Source organism: Corvus moneduloides, chromosome 2 (genome assembly GCF_009650955.1).
Source record: "Corvus moneduloides isolate bCorMon1 chromosome 2, bCorMon1.pri, whole genome shotgun sequence".
NCBI classification, from domain to species: domain Eukaryota; kingdom Metazoa; phylum Chordata; class Aves; order Passeriformes; family Corvidae; genus Corvus; species Corvus moneduloides.
Window position 1 is genome coordinate 47354742 of NC_045477.1, and position 17704 is coordinate 47372445.

Below are 17704 nucleotides of genomic sequence, written 5' to 3' on the forward strand. Positions count from 1 at the left end.
TTGCTTGTTTTGTTTTTGTTTTTAATTCAAACTCACTCACCCAGTAACTGGGAGCTTGCACTAGTTACGTGAACAGATTTCTTTGTTGATGTGCTTGTGTTTTATTAGAACTGAGACTAGAACCAGAAGACTGGTGTCTCTTGACATCAACTTTTTATAGATGACAACAGCAATAGCAAAGTCTACATCAGGATTTCAAACAACTACATCTCTTCTTCACTCAAGTGACAAATGTAGGCTCAGGTGAAGTTAACATCTTGGAATGAGGTTCTAGAAAATTCAAAGCTGAGGCTCCACTTTCCATCTTGCTTATTCTTTGGATGGCTTCATCTTGAGTTTTCTTCACCTTACTGCTTCAATTGTATAAAAATTTTAAAATATAAAATTAAGATTTGAAACAGTATTAGATTAAGTGACATTCATTCATTACATTACAGGAGGATCAGTCTAATAAAATCTCTCCTCCTAGAAAAGCTGTACTTCCTCCCTTTCCCTCCCAACATAATATACAGGAGTTGTGTAACCATTTCTATCCACACACAAGTATTAAAACTTACAGTCAAAAGACTTTTGCATTCTTTAAAAGGTATTATTCTGAAGTTTCAGCACCTTAACTGACTGTAACAGAAGTATCTATCAGCCTTTCCTGGCTGTTTACTGTAGCACCTAGAAGTCAATTATAGACATCTGATCGCTGGATTTAGCCCTGTCTTCATAAAAGCATTACAATGTCCACGACCCATCATTATGGTGACTTACAACAGCATGCACCTGCATATGAAGTTAAAAGAAGGACAATACTTACTATTTCCATTTTAGTAGCTATAATGAAAATAAAACATTTTCAGTCTCCTTAGTTTAGCAACACAGCTGCAGCTACATGGATACCTCATTACCAAAGATAGCTTAATGTAGGTTAAGCTTCTGTGAAACTTACCATCAGTAAGGCTTTGATAGTAGCACTTTCACATAATACAGTTCATTAATAAAGCAGAATAAATAGTGCCTTAGAGCACTGATCATAGAAGCAAACAGTGAAAGTCCAAGTCACCATTACACAGTGAAAGTGCTAGGCCATACAGCAGTGACATTCATGTGAAAGCCAGCAGCACTATTACAACTGTAATCTGAAGAACAGAACAGGTCACAAGTACACATTTATTTTGTAATACTTACAGCTTCCAGTTCTTTAATGTCTTCCTCCAGTTGTTTATTTTGCTCACTTGTATTCATGATAAGATTGAACACAGACTGCCTGGGATGCATACTTCGATCAAACTGATGGTACATATTTCTCCAAAACCTGCACAAAACAGACAGGTTTAACTATGCAAGATAATGACAGAGCTGAAGAAAAAATACTGTATCTTATTTAGACTTACTTAAAATTGAATGATACTGTATTAGGCTCCAAAAGAGTTAGTTCTGGAGAAAAGTCTGGATTATACAGAGGATTCTGGTATTTCTTCTGTTCAGCCAAAAGGAACGGCCACAAGGAATAGGTCTTCTCTTTTAGTCTTAAACCAAAAAGAGATAGAGGTCAACACACTGACTGCAAGCAGAAAACCAGAAGATACTGCTTATGGTGTTCAAGTTTTGCCTATTTGAAATAAATGCTTTTAAAATACAGTGTGAGATGAACTGATAAAAACTTCACAGAAGTTTTCCAACTAAATGCATTGGAAGATATCCTACTAATAGTTCTAACTGAGTAGTCTTGAGCAGGCAAGAATTTTAAGGTTACCTAAAAAGAGATTGGGAGAGGAAATGCCATGATGCTTCCAAACTTAAGCTTACCTACTTTTAGAGTGAAAAAAACCCACCAAAAACTAGATGAGGAGGAAAGATACTTTAATTTTCCCTATGAAAATGAAGCACGTGATTTTCTCCCAGTATTAGAAAGACTGTCTTCAGCACGTAAAAGCACAAGAAGCACTGCTGTCCCCTGATGCAGTTCAACATAGTTTTCAGTACTACCAATCCTTCCCCTATTCAGAGCCTAAAATGAAGAAGATTCATGGAAGTTCTTAGTCTTCCAGAATAAACGAAAGACACATTACAATGTGCCTGCTTACTTTAGCTCTTCTCGTTCTTTTTGACAGTTTCCAAGGAAGTTACCAAACTGGCACGAATGGACGTGTTCATGGATTTGAAGGAGGAAAGCTTCATTGTACTCAAAGGCTTGTGGAAACTGCTCAGTCAGATTCCACACACTTTCTAAAAACTGGGTGAACACTGGTGAGATCTCTTTCGGATCACCATCCAACTGACAACACCTGAAAAAGATTCCATAAACAGATTGAAACTGGTTTAAGTTAGAAATCAAGAAAGTCTTAGCTGCAATTGTTTTTAAACGACGGCACCTTAATTTGACACTAGCTTTGATTTGGAAATTGAGCACCTAACTTCAAGAACTGGGACAATTTTTGAATAGAAATAAGTCTATATTTAACCTGTTTTTCTGACTTGTAAGTAATCACATCTATATTAAGTACAAAATAGCAACATAAGACAGTTAAGTTCCTTTGTGTCTAACAGTCACAGTCAACATGTGGAGTATACCAGCTAAAAGCAAATGAATAAGCAGTAAATAGCAGCAAGGCTATTGTCATACGTGATGACAGGCAGATCAAGGGAAAAAACAGAACTCTTAACATAGAGGACTTCTAAAGGTAGGCGTGACTTCATCATCAAAGTAAACGTAAATGCAAACTTATCTTTAAAGATATCAAAACTATGTGTTTCATATTGCCTAAATATCTGGGATGTAGCTTTAGATTGGTTTTGCACTGTCTATACATAGGTGCAGACCTTGCTGCAGTCATCAGCTTCTGAGAACAAGGCACCAGGAGCACTAAAAATTTATGTCTGCAATAAAGATCAATTATCCAACAGGTATTCGAATAAATTGCAATTCACTGTAGACAGCAAGACGAGTGCCTTGTCTCCTGAAAACAGCTTACTCATTGCTGAACTGGTGCAGTGTGTCTAGAAATATAAGCTGTCTTTTGTTTAAAAATACTTAGTTCGGTTCACTGTATACACGTTCCTGTATCGGAGGAGTGAACTACCTGTCAGAGAATTTGTGCCCAAAAGAGATCCAGTCTTTCTCTATCAAGACCTGGAGGGTAAAAAAACCAAAATGTCATGTAAAATATTACTCAATCTTACACCTACAGTATTAACCCCACAGGATATCAATATATTGTACTTTAAATCTAAGTCCAATAAGCTACAGTAGAAAGAACTATTTATCACTTTGTAGCTTCTTGATTTTCTTGGAAGTTTTTCACACGATTCTCAAAGTACATTTCTAAAACTAGTAAAAAAAGTTAAGCAACTTGCTAATCAGGTACCTGATAATTTTAAGAAAAACATTGCATGATTTCACTAGTAGTTTATTACCTTTCTGTGGCAAAGAATAGGAAAAATTGCATGCCTGCTATCAGAGTTTACATAAAACCATATAATATATTCTTTCTAACATTTACAGCAGTAAGTTTGTTAATATCCACACCAGCTTGTTTTATCACTTTGTTCACTATCAAGCACCAAAAACAACACAGGACCTTCACAGAAATTCATGTGAAAGCAAGGATTAATCAAAACCCAAAAAGATTAAATTACTTCCCTAAAGATTACACACATTCTCACTATTTACAATAAATTAATCCTCTTCTAATTCTTCCTCAACTTCACTTTCAATGTTTGTAATATTTGTGGCAGTTAGGTCTAGCCAATACGTTGAACTAGTTTTATGTAATATTTTTGAGGAGTTCCCATAACACCTTGCCTTGTCACTGAAGGACACTGTTGATTTTCCTAGTCTAAAATTTGGAATAATTGTATTGAAATTCTTCTCTCTCTACAAAAAGATGAAGAAATTTAGACTGCTTAGACATCTTTAAGTCTCTATCACGGGGGGAATTGTCATTTTTAGATTTTAAAAATGTTGGTTTGGAGACAAATGATAAAACACAGAGCTGCTGTAATTTAGTACGTGGGCTACCTCACATAAGCACTTTGGAATCCTTCTATGTCACAGATAAGGGACTTGTTTGGATGCAAAAGGCAATCATTGCAACATTTCTGCAGGGTGACTAAAGCAATCTGCTATTTGTATTTCAGTTTTTTAGATTTTAAATGAATGTTTTTTTCAAGTAGCAAACTATTTCTATATGAAATATTTATCAATATGCTGCAGATCTCATTTTACACTTGTAACTACAAAAAAAATCCCAAACAGCATGTTTACTCTGCTCCCTTTCACACTCAAACATTTTACACCCTTTCTTTACCAAGGAAAAACTCAACATTGCAACTCAACATCTACTTACCATGAATCCTTTGATTGTTCTGTAATAGGAATCTAGCAAGAGAGCTCCAAGAGAACAAACTTGGGAAGTCCTATCCCAGCCATCTGAACAGTGCACCAGTACACTTGCACTCTCAACCGCTATTGCCTGCAAAACACAGTTGTTTCTTAATCAATGATCTTTTATAGACAGAAGTGAAAAACTAGTAAATAAATAAAAACACTACGTTTATTTCCAACTCATAGCATAGGCCATCTTATTTAACAAAGCCAGGAAAATGTTTACTATGAGGAAAAGAATTAACATTATCAGAAAGTAGGAACTTCTCTTCATGGAAGTATAGAGAACTCCTTGAAGAGAAAAGGAATTCAACTACCACCTTTACATACCCCAACCTCTTCAGGGGTTCCCCCTTCTCTCTCTCTCTCCCTCGTAAAACTAAATTGACAAGAAAACCTAACAATAATTAGATTGCACATTACAGAGTACAGATTAAAAAAAACCAAACGACATCAACACATCATTAAGGATACCACTTGTTCATCATTATGCTACATAAAACTAAAGGCCTAGGAAATGCTTATTAGCTTCTGCTGAGAAATCAACTCCTGTTGGCTCAGACATTTTTGAGGGTCATCTTTGGGACCATCACCCACTTTTAACTGAGATAACTCCTTATTATTTGACCTAGCAAAAACAAAGATCCAGGTTTTTTCTTTACCCACTCCCATGAGATCAAGCCCTTGCCTTCATAAGTGCTTGGCAAAGGCAATTGTTCCTCTGAGTTATTCACAGAATCCTATTTCCTTGCCAAATGAAGTCAGCATAGCCACCTTGGCTGCTCTACAATTACTGCCCCGGTTCTATTTTTCAGGATACGCTGAATAATAGTTTGTTCCATCCACCACTAAACTGGTTACACCTTTCAAAAATACCTATAGAAGCAGGAAGCATAAGAATCCCTTTGTCTCCCAACAACTTGACCAAATAGCATTCAAAAAATCCCAGAACATTAGCTGGAATATTTAATATCTCTAAACATAAAGAAACACATAATACTTTAACCAGCATATTAGATGTACTGGTCTATATACTAAGCACCTACCTCCAAAAAGGTCAGTTGCAGAATTTTATACATTACATAATATTAAACATATTTTTTTCTGGTAGGTTTCAGCTTTTCATGCAAGTTACCTTGGCTAGAAAGACAGCAGCATCCAACACAGCTTTGATGTGACGCAGCCATCCAGAATTCTCCAGACCAGACAAAAAGTCATTGACAGACAAACCCCTTGTGCCACTGACTGAAAGAAACCAAGAGTTAAAAAGCCTTAAGCAGTTGCAGATATCTACACCCTGCAATGTGGAAAGAAGAATAAATGCATGTTGTTTCTAATCCACTATATTCTAAGTTGAGTGGTGGTTTCATTTCGAATCAAATGGTTAAGGGAGGGGTACTACAAAATGTTGTCCAGTCAGAATTCAACTCTGCAGAACTACATAACTACGAGTGACAAGAGTACGATCTTTGTGTCTTTTTAACAAAATGACATTCCAAGTAAATACAGTGGTTATCCCCACTAGGAAGCCTTACTCTTGTCTTACCAAGGAAGGCAATGCAAATGCCAAAGACTTACTGGAAACTTAATTACTACTAGTAGGAGGGAAGTAACTGCATCCAGACAATATACACAGTTCAGAGCAGTGACACTGCCAGAGTTTCATCACTTCCACCCTGCTTAGGAGAATAAAGTAAGTGCAGTACAAGAACACAGGGACGAAATCAAATCCATTTGAGATTTTGTCTACCTTCGGACTTGACACACTACATTTCTGACTGATCTCTACCATTCTTCCCTAATATACTTGGATCCTGTAACAATAATGTCAATTCAGAGGGCAAGGAAGAACTTAAATTAAAGGAAAAATGCTTTGCAGTGTAGCAGCAAGAGATGCAGAGGTAGACCAAAAGATTCACACACAGACACCAATTCACATGTGAGACAGGTAACCTGGTTCTTGTACAATTTTGAATAGTAACTCACACAGTTACATTACTGTCCAAACATGACAAACTTCTGACCATTAAAACAAAAATTTGCTGGCTAACATAACTTCAGCTATATAATTCTAAGAGAAGATACCCAAGGCTGGCAGCTACAAAAATACCTGCCTCTTCCACAGTGGAAGCCTACTTTCCACTAAGCTTAACAGCTGGACTTGATGATCTTACAAGTCTTTTTCAACCTAAATGATTCTACGATTCTAAAGCATTGGGCCCCAGATGAAAATAAAAAGGTTCTGTAGATGAAAGTCAGCAGTAGGGATACAACAGCTGCAAAATCATCTTTATATCTGACCATGGAAGGAAGTGAGTCAGCAGCAAAAGTAGAGAACAAAATTCATCAAATCATTCTGTGATGCAGCTTCATATTCAATCAAGTCCCCTGATGTAATGAGGGCTATAAACTCAAATCACTGCATCAAAGAGCTTTCCTGTATCTGCACTAGATGTTTCTCAGCTTTCAGCCAAACAAGTTTTGGTACACTTCCCACTGCTCAGGAAGATTCATAGTGCCAGGTGCTGCTAAATACTAGAAGAATGACAGGCTTCCAAATAAGTATTGCAGCACCTTTTCTAAAACCCACAGATCTTCATCATCTACAAAACTATCTAGCAAACCACAGCACAATGAGGTAACAAAACACCAAGAAATCCCAGGACAGAAGACCTACTTTTAAAGGTTAGTCTGTAAGTATCAGTAAAAGAACTAAAAGCAAGCCAGCTTTCCTTTGTCCTTGAAAGGCATCATTAGGCAAGAGTTCTGCTTCCAGAAGATCTAGCACGTGAAGGAAATCAGATGAGAATGTGAGCTAGCTGAATGGATCAAGTCATTCTCTATACCAGTGGTTCCATACACCTCATCAGTCACAACAGTACACAAACAGGTCCACCACTCTTTGGTAAAGGAAAGAAACTGAAAATAGTCAAGTATCTGGAAATTCAAACATCTGCAGGGAAGGAACTGGACAGACGAAGCCATGTCTAGAGATACTCTTCATGGCAGCACACCCACACATTCTGTAACTTAAAGAGTATAAAGCACAAGCTTTCCAGCTAGAAAATAAACAGGCTTCCAGCCCTCAGTTTGTTTTCACCCAGATACTGCTGTCAAAATCTGCTTCTGATCACAATTTTCAGCGTGGCAGAAATATTTCACCACTAGTATTTCCCCTTTCTAGCTAGATTTCTATATTTTTATAAATGAAGGCAGAGATGGGAACACATATGTTGAGCCCCAAGAGTTACTTTCCATTTCTGTTAATTAACACAGGCATTTTTATACTGGTTGGTGATTCAATCAACTGCATTGATACTGTTCCAATTCTTAAATGCTGAAAAAAGTTATTTTCCAGTTCCTTATGGTCTTCTGAAAGGTCAAAGATGATTTATGGTACCATTTTAGTACCACTAAGTTAATTCAGCTACTTCACAATAAATGAGATTCAAGATAGTTCTGCCTATATGGATCCCATCACAAAAAACACAAGCCCTGCATGGATGTAAGCCCCAAAACCTCAATGTTCCCTTGTCCGATTGTCATTATTCACACTACTAGCAAAGCCTCAGGCAGCAGTTCAGGAGGTGACTAGACCTGCAGAGTGAAGCACAGCAGGTTGTAGACAGAGGCTGTTTTTTAACAAATAAAAAAACCTAGCTAATCCCTTTCCCTATACAGAAAACTCCACATAACTCACAAAATGGCCTCAGTTAACCCGCTTCCACCATAAAAACATATGCAACAGATCGCAGCATCTGTTGGGCTTTTCCCCCAAACATCTGCAGAAATGCTCCCTCTTGATATACACAAAATCCTTTTGCTTATCAGAGTTCAATCTCTTCTGTTATGCAACTTTGTAATTTAAATATATAAAAACTGAACTTTGTATTTAATATCACAGCTACAAATTTAGCCTATGTGCAGTTTCGCCCATGAGTGTTGTAGTCTGCTCATTGGGGGCCAGAGTCATTATGTTCATGCTGAAGAAAACTATTTTAGAAAAGTTTTGAACCACTGCATGCAAGATATTTGAGTAACAGCTGAATCCAAAATGAAGAATAGACTGTAAATCCCCCTAGCATGCTCCATGGTGTTGTCCCATTACAAGAGGATGTTGGGAAGGATTACGTCTCACATTCGGCTTGCCACTGGAATCATTAGGTTCTGAAGGAAATCAGGCAGACAGACACAGAGCCGAGGAGCAGGACACACACCAAACAATGATAACAGTTGTTTGGTATAAAAAGCCCAAACAACTGAGGGCAGTCCCAGTTACAGTGGTGCTTGAACAAACAGCGTCACTGGTATCACGCTCTGATTTGAGAACGTTCAGTTCAGCACATTCAGGGGAAATGAGTACACAGAAGCTAAATGGCATTTTCCTCATTTCAAGCTATGAGCCATTTTCATGGCATTTTCTCCCTGATCATCCCACCAATGGCACATTTCTAGAGGGGGATGAAGAGTAAATTATTGCATACATCCCTAAATTTTAAGGGTCCTTCCTACCCCTGAAGAGGCTCCTACTTCTAGAGTGGAATTCAGCAAAACTCTAGTGAATCTCAGTACAGACTGAACAGAGGTAGAACAACTGAGTTCATTTACTAAAAAAACTTATGTGGAAAACAAGCAATAGAGATCACTCATTACATTGTTCAATAGTGTTTAAACAAACCAATTCTCCACACAAGGAAAAACTAAAACATATTCCATCTTTAAGGAAAGTTACAGAAACATATTTACTAAGTTTTGCTGGTGGGATGCCAATTCAAATGAAAGGAATATGAAGTCTGTGAAGCTTAACTGTGTGATGCACACACTTCTGCATCAGACATTATTACACAGTAGCAGGCCTCCCAATAAAAATAAAAATAACAATTAAGATTTATTAGCTAGTTTTCTAGAATTGAACGTATTAGTAAGAGAAAGGGGGATTATGTCAAATCTAAAAACTCAAGCTCAGGATCATGCTTCTCATCTTTCCTTTAGGAAAAAAACACATGCAGGAATAACCAGAAAGATACGTATTATCAAAGCTCAGTAGGATTCCATGCAGAGGGCCTGAAGAATAGGTTAGCAGCACATCCAATCAATGAAAGTGAAGACTACACCACTAGTCTGTAAGATATCTTGATTAATGTAGCCAGGATCCCTTCATCAAAATAGGCTTCCATACAAGCATAAACCTTCTCCACGACTGGAAATACTTGCATAATTCTAGAAGCCAAGCACTTACACAGATATTGTCTGTCAGGTGTGGAAACCTCACTTCTGCTACTGTATTCTAATCTCAGTATTGGTACTAAACAAAATGTCTTAAATTTTCTTTCAGCTGTCTACCTAAATAAAATATTAACACAATTATGAACACATTTCTGCCTCCCCATTTTCACCACCAGGAGGCAGGCAGTGGTATGGTGAAGTGGCTCTTGTTTCCTCCTGCCCCTTCTCTACAAACACCTACAAGCACTCAAGCGGCTCACCAGGTCAAGGAGCTCAAATGTTGTACATATGCTTATTGTGAATGCTGTGGAACAAAGTACTCCTTGAAGAAATGATATTCTGTAAATGAAAATGTATCTACAGACACACACTTGGAAAACACAGCAGTCTTTCTCACTGACATACTAATAAAGTTCACTAAAGATGTATGTGCCATTCAATTTTCTTCAAAATAACCCCATTCAGTTGGGTTTACAGTTTGAAGGTCGAGGTTTAAGGTAATTCGTTACCACAGAGTGCAGCAAACTGGTTCTAAACACACAGCTGGAATAAAACATAGAAATGTCAACGCAGTTTGTGAAAGCTACTACTAAAGGCTTCAGAAAAACACTTATCCTGTTTTCAAATACACTGTTTTAGTACAGTTAAAACATACCTTCCAGCAGTTTTTGCAAGCTAGATCTCATTACATGAATATTTTCAATGCCAACAAACTGGAACCTGATGTTTGAGTAGTTGTCTTCGTTCTCATAGCCTTTCCCAGCAGCTCTGTTAGCCATTGCATTAAGCTTAAAAGAGGAAAATAAAAATACTGAAAAACATTATTGGGATAAAAATATTAAATTAAGAAACAAAATTCAAGCAATTTCAATTGAATACATTGGGAAAAAAACACAAGAGCACATAGTATAAACAGATTCTAATGCACAATTTGTGGCAAACCAGCTTGAAAGCACTGAAGAAAGGGACAGTATCGATATAAAAAAAAGAAATAGTCTATATTTAGAACTGATACATCTGAATAATGCATTTAGTAATTTCTATCCTCTCCTCCAGATTCCTAACTAATAAAGCTTTACTTGTGTCCAAACATTTCTGAGCAAAGACACTACAAAACAACTCATCTACAAAGGAAAGAGTAAGACCCAGACATTTTCAGCTCCTGTGTTCAGACACTTGAGTGAAATTAATACTAACTGAAATGCTGATGGGTATAAAGAGTGAAAGTTACCCACAGATTGTAACACAGGTCATAACATAATTCAACTTAATTTATTAACAGAATTTAATTTAATTAAACAGTGATGAAGTATGATGGTGAGGCACTGGAAAAGTGCCCAGAGAAGTTGTGGATCCTGGAAGCGTTCAAAGCCAGATTGGACAGAGCTCTGAACAACCTGATCAGAGGGGTTGGAGATGATGTTTAAGACCCCTCCTAACTCAAGCCATTCTATGATGACCTCAGAATGTTACAACAGAATTTCCCCCACTTCCTCCTTTCTGAGACACAGAACATAGTATTCTCTCCCATTCCAAAAAGAAACCCCATCACAGCTCACCATTTCATGAATTTCATTTCAAACAGTTAAAGTACTTGGATCCCACTCAACTATTACTTCTTAACTACGATTTAAGTATATTTTATATGCACCTCTCAAAATTCAGTGGATTCTAGCTGACTACTGGGACAGGTTCAACTTCTTTAAGAAAGCAAGTAATTAAACACCTGAAGAGAGGCCTAACCTTATCTTTAAACCATTTTTGCTTATACTTAACTCCAAATTTTTCAGAATTACACTCTATCCCGGTACTCTAATGTTCAGGAGGAGAGGCTTGTCTGTAGCACCCAGAGTACCTACCTTCGGCCTGGTATCCATCACGTACATGTAGCGATTTGAAGGATTTGCTTTACTGATGGCTTGCAACATGTGCTCATCTTCCAGGCACCTGGCACTGAAACCTGAGAGAGGTTGACTGCATCTGCAAATTGCAGCCTACCAGAGACAACAAAGAACAAATTAGCATCAGTTTAACACCTGTACTTGAAGTGCTTTGCAGAATCTCAAAAGACACTGAAACGAATTGTTTCATTCAGCCGATAGCACCAGGAAACTGAATAAAGTTCAGGTGTTCCAACTTTTTAAGCGCATCTCTTGGAAACCTTACAACACAGTACCTACATCTTAAACCTACAGGTTCATCAAAACAGTTTTTCAGGTTCATCTACACGGGCAAGGTATCAGTTTACATAATGGACATAAAAACTCACAAAAGTACAGGCTGGAAAAACTACACTTTAGGAAAGCAAGCTACTCGCTTAATATGGAATGAATTAAGCGTGGTTTTATTAATGCAGACATGATTTTATTATTGCAAGTGCAATTTGTTATCACCTAATGTAATTTTTGTAACGTAATTTTCAATGATATGTTGTATTTCAGAAGGCATCAGGTACATCTTCCAATGTTTAAATAATAACATAATTATGTTTAAATCCATCTAGTAGCTTCACATTCATCAGTCAAGATCTTTAACTCAGCAAGGTGACAGTCCTCTCCTTCCACAGCTGAGACTCATACATGCTGCTTTACATCCCTCTCTGCAAAATCTTATTTCCTACTCTGTAGGGTTTTTTACCTTGCAAATAACTCCTTAAGGAACCAATTCTGTTATTTTATTGGTCCATCATTGGTTTTGTTTAGGTTTTTTTCCCACTATTTTGACCTAACAGATTTTATTCCTGATATACCAAGGAAGACAGATCCCTTAACAGAAAGCTATCTTCAGTTACCTTAATGTTAGTTCCTGAAAACTTTAGGAGATTCAACTGATTATCAACTGATTACTTAAGGATTTCTTTTAAACTGCCTAGGCTTACTCAGCATCCTGCTAGGCATCACTCCTGTCAGCTGTATTCAGGGTTATCCTGAGTCACACCCTTGCCACACAAGCCACTGTACTTGAACCTCCTTACCAACCCTTGAACTACTGCCAAGTGTTAAGAAACACTTCTCAGCACATTTGCAGCAAAAGGAAGTCACACTATACCTCTTTATTTTTGTGATAATATGACAGCACTGGGAATCTTCCTTTGCTTCTGAACTTGGAGCTACCAACAATTATGGGCTTGCTTGCAGTTCTGGGAACATAAAGTTCTCTAGGATAGGTTTCACAAATCTGAAAGACACAGACAAAAACGATTTTATGGGGAAGGTACAAAGTCTGCCCTAGTTTTATTGTATTCAATTTGAAAGATGTAAGGTGAATCAAGACACAAAGGATAAACACTACGATGTTTCTTTACACACATGTAAATAACTCAAAGGAGACAAGCCATGGATAAAGTAGAACAAACTGCTATCCAAGTTACACAGCCAAGCATCACCATACCAGCATTCATTCTCAAACAGGCAACTCTGCAGTAGAAATGCTAAGAATGTGTTTCAGATAAAATACTGCAATTATTTCCCTCTTTTTTAGTATTTGCAGACCACAAAGTAAGATGAAATCTAATCTCAGAATCAGCCACACCACCACAGCCAGCACTGCAAATGCTAAAGTAGAATCCTGCTCAGTTACGAGAGAGATCACAAAGCTGCAGAGCTCCAGAATCACTGGGGCTGAGCTTCCAACAGTGAAGTATACTCTCCAAACAATCCCAAAGAACCCATGCATCCATACACACATGCTCTCTCAATGAGGCCTCAGGAAAAACTTCAATCAGGAAGTTGTAAGATTGCACACTGGTTAAGGAGTTAACTCTCTCTCCCTACAAGTTTTTGCTTATATTGCAAGCCAAGTGATTTCATAGTATTAGGCTGTTTTCTGTAGGTCTCATCAGAAACAGATGCAGAGCAGAATGTGTTTCCATTACAACACTTACCTTGTAATCACGATTTGCATCAGACAACTGCCAGTAAGCATTTGGCACTCCCATTCTCTTATATTCTTCTGCTAGATCAATAAGTTGCCAACCTTTGACTTGCTCAGATTCATTTTGTTTTGGATTATAAGAAAAGGCATAGAGTTCTTCATATTTTGCTGAAAGGTTAAGAATATGTAATGGAGAGAAAGTCTCAGGCTTCAAGATTCACAGAAGCAAGACTAAATAACAGATACTTGACACGTTTGAAATATCTATTTGCAACTATCCTACAGTTAACTGACACAATTACAGATACTTAGTCAGAGGTAGGTTATGAAAATTTTCCTGAGTGTGCTTGACCTATTTCAGAAGAGACATTTCTAAAGCCGTAAGGGCAAAGCACAGGTCACAAAATGAAGACTGACAAACTTAAGGCAAAAGGCAAAATTATTAGAAGACTTCACAGGAACTTAAAGAACAAACTATTTTGGGAGGCAAGAACTGAAATTTATACCTACTGACCTTTAAAACACTAAATTTTAAAGTTTCCCTGAAAAAATAAAAGCTTTCCAACATTTTGTTTTTCCTAGTATGCTATTTACTTATCACAGATGACACTTTGCACTGTTCTAAACACAAAGCAGAAAATGCAAAAGACCATACTAAGTGACAGAAGTCTCTTGCAAAGCTGAATTGGTAATGTTATTCTAGCATCAAAATTTCAGCTTTATTTTTGAAACTGCATGAAATTAGTAACAACTGATTTGCTTAGTGGGTTTTTTATCTATGAAACACAATTAAGAGAGACCACACAAATTTATAATCACAATTTCAGGAAGAACACTAGAAATGCAAAAAAAAACTAAAGGGATCTCTCATGCTGTTAAGAAACATTAATGACATACAAAAGCCAGACAACAAAGCCTCTAAATTTTTATGCAGATTAATATTTAATCAAAAAAACTATTTATATACCAAATCCATGTAAGACTTTACATTACACGTGTTTAAAAAAAATAAATGAAAGAGACATGGTTTACACACACACCCCCCAACTTGTTATCCATGCATATACTGCAAAGGCTTTTTTAGCTACAAGTATTACCTGTTCTTGATAGCTGAAGCAAAGAGTTATAAATGTCATGGCAATCTCTCTCTCTGGGTACAACAAAGTGAACTATCCTGAAGTTCTTGCACTGGATGACAAGGGGGCAGCCAGAAGTAGTCAAGGGAAGTTTTTCCACTGCAGCAATGTGATGATGTAGTATCTGTGACATACAAAAACTCACAGAGTAAGCATGCTGATGAAAAATAAGAACAGCATACTGTTTAGATCAGCAGATGTAAGACAACACACTAAGCAATGCTGAATATGGATTTTGATTAATTTTGTCGGTCAGTTATAAAAAGAAATACATTTAGAGGCAGAAATCCAAGAATGCCATTTTGATCAGGATACTAAAATTTATAAAAATTTAATTATTCTCTTCTGTCGTTTTGAAGTGTTACCTAGTGTTTGTAAGAAACACTAAATATCCTTCTAAATGCAAAAGTGAAATGTAAAACTCCAATGTGGTTGTTCAGTCTTCTTTTAACTTTGTTAACTGACAGGCTTATATCTCATTAGGCAGTGTCCAGACAAGATATCTATTTTATTAAAGGATCTACAGGAACATACTTCAGAATTTTCAGACAAAATAAAGCAAGTAAGGGAAAAGAATTCAATGTTTGAAAGATAAAGAAGATCCTGAAGATGTCAGAACTCCAGTATTTAACATCTACAGAAGAAACAGGACGTAAGAAAAACATCTCCTATATTACTTGCTGTATTAGATAAACATGACAGTTTCTCAGCTAAATGTTTATGACCACTTTAACAGAACTGCCACAGCAATGGACATACAAAAGCCTTCCGTAGATTTATCTGTGTGGCAAATCTACACAAGATTTAGGTAAACACATGGAAAGTAACATCTGTTCAACTGTGGGAAGAAAGGTCCAGATACATTACCTCAACTGAACAAGATGTTCTCGATAGAATTTCAATTACCTCACTGAAGCAATCAAATCCTCTTAAACATTGATCAGAATTTGACAGGCATATGAAAACTATGCTGCCAAATATGCATTTACAAAGAGACTATCATGGAGACATTATGATAATTATACTTGGTATTTGCATTATCATCAAAAATGCAGTACTTGGAGTATAGGTTCAATTTCCCCAAAATGAAACCTTTTAATGTAGTGCATAGGGAAGTGCAAGCAAGCAATGCTTCTGAACCATGTTCTCCCCAAAAACCCATTCTGTAGGAAAAGATAACAGTTTGGTTTGTACAAAGTTGTACGTTGTATCCAAGAAAAAATAACAGAAAAATAAATTTTCTTGAAAGCACCACAAGGCATTTAGTCAGATAACCAAGATACAGGATTAAGGGTAATCCAGGAAAATACACCTACAGAAAAAAAAAAAAAACTATAACCACAGCCAGGGCGATGATATTTCATCCTGGAGGATGAAAGACTTAAGGCACTAACTCAAGCCAAGTGGCTGGGCTCCAGTGGGAGCCACAACTTGATCTCCACATGTATGCCATCAGGGCACTGAGCATAAAAACTAATGGGAATTACTGTACTAGCCAGCTTTGACTGCACAACACTGGTAATGGTCAACAAAAAGCTGTGGCCCCATCTGAAACCTTTTATTCCAGAGATGAACACTTGTGAAGAAACAGCTGCTTACTGCTCTAAAAAAGTGCATGTTATCTTTGATATTCCACCAAACCCGAGATCTTAGGATTTTTGCTATCTCATTTAACCTAAATACAATCTAATTACAATGTAAGTTAACTCTGAAATGTTAAACCTGATGCTTAACCTATGTATCAGGTCTCCCACTCCTGCCTCAGAATTATGGTGCCAGTCAGTTATTTAAAGAAAACCACTACACATGCATTCAGAAATACCAGTTAAGGCTACAGAAGAAATTACAGCAGCTTGAGGAAAAGTCAAAATTTTCAACATGACCTGATTTCAACTGCAGCAGTGTCACGCAAGAGTATAATCTGTGAACCATTAACTTATTATGATACCATGAAGGAGGAGAGTAGAGGTAACAACAAAGAACATTTTAGTAAACAAATTCAACCTTAGATCAGGAAGAACAAATGCATCTGGAGAGCCCATGCCTTTAAGCTGCAAGCATTCATTATCCTTACCCACGTCTCTCTCTGGCTTGAATCTATGAATAACAGATGAGTTGCTGTAAGGTACAGAGTTCCCGTCAGTGACTTATTGCTTGTGCTGAACCTATCCAGTAATTTCACTTGCTCTACCTGTAACAAAAAAGGGGAGTGGGGAATAAAACTTAATTTTTAATTTTTGCAGAGATGTAAATCCTAACTTAGCAAAGGCTTTGTCAGTTTGTGCAACAATTTTGAAAATGGTAGGAGGAAACGTAACACAGCACACACAAGGCTCTTCGGGCCAAACTATAGTGGTCACAAGCTTTGAGACCAACTAGTTCAAATATCCTGTTTCATTACAGAAGTATTAAGCTTTTTTTAGTTTCAGGCTTTTTTACAAGGAAGAATTATTAATTACTAAGCTTTTAGGCTGCTTCCCCAAAAGACAGCAAACATACACTAAAAATTTCCTGTTATCGAGGTGCCAGCACTGAATTAACAGCTGATCTCAGCAACATGCTTTATTGGCTGTCTGCAGGCTCCAAGACATAAAGATTATGCTCTCCTGATTTCAATTTTAGCTATGTACTGTCTTTTATAAATTCTCCAACTTCAAAAATCTATATTATTATAACCTTGCCTCATAGTCAAAACACATTCTTAACAAAATGCAAACATTATACTAATAATTACAAAAGCCCCCTAGAAATTCAAGGACTGTGCTGGCATTTGAAGCAGATAATTCAGGCCTGAGCCTCACAAGGGCCAATGACTCCTGGTATTCCATCAACATTGTTATCTCAACCCTGTGGAAAATATTTCAAAAGAAAAATTATTTCTAGATAGCCTGCATTTTATCTGCTCCTCCTAACTTCACGGGCTCCACAGAGTGCTTTATTTGAACCAAGCATTACCCGATTCTTTGTGTGCAAGAACAGGAAAGGAGTGCAGCGAATGGCTTATCTCCACACATTCCTCTATTTCTTGGCAGCACTATCTCGTTAATGCCAAGTTAAAACTATGTGCTACCATTAAATGCATGGCAGAACGCCA

General features: G+C 37.1%; 1 protein-coding gene across 3 annotated transcripts in view; it reads right to left on the bottom strand.

The window, feature by feature from the left end:
- The window catches only part of MTMR6 (myotubularin related protein 6), a 30593-nt gene that overhangs the window by 6336 nt on the left and 6553 nt on the right, over positions 1 to 17704 (bottom strand). For 2 of the 3 annotated variants that reach the window (XM_032099448.1, XM_032099450.1), the window contains exons 2-13: positions 16685 to 16801; positions 14572 to 14734; positions 13485 to 13642; positions 12650 to 12778; positions 11461 to 11595; positions 10257 to 10389; positions 5511 to 5620; positions 4338 to 4463; positions 3072 to 3121; positions 2076 to 2276; positions 1383 to 1517; positions 1177 to 1303 (exon numbers count right to left, since the gene is read on the bottom strand). In XM_032099448.1, the coding sequence (XP_031955339.1) occupies positions 1177 to 1303; positions 1383 to 1517; positions 2076 to 2276; positions 3072 to 3121; positions 4338 to 4463; positions 5511 to 5620; positions 10257 to 10389; positions 11461 to 11595; positions 12650 to 12778; positions 13485 to 13642; positions 14572 to 14734; positions 16685 to 16801 (1584 nt within the window). Of the gene's footprint in view, positions 1 to 40; positions 354 to 1176; positions 1304 to 1382; positions 1518 to 2075; positions 2277 to 3071; positions 3122 to 4337; positions 4464 to 5510; positions 5621 to 10256; positions 10390 to 11460; positions 11596 to 12649; positions 12779 to 13484; positions 13643 to 14571; positions 14735 to 16684; positions 16802 to 17704 lie in introns of those variants that run through there. The other variant, XM_032099449.1, reaches the window with a different exon arrangement.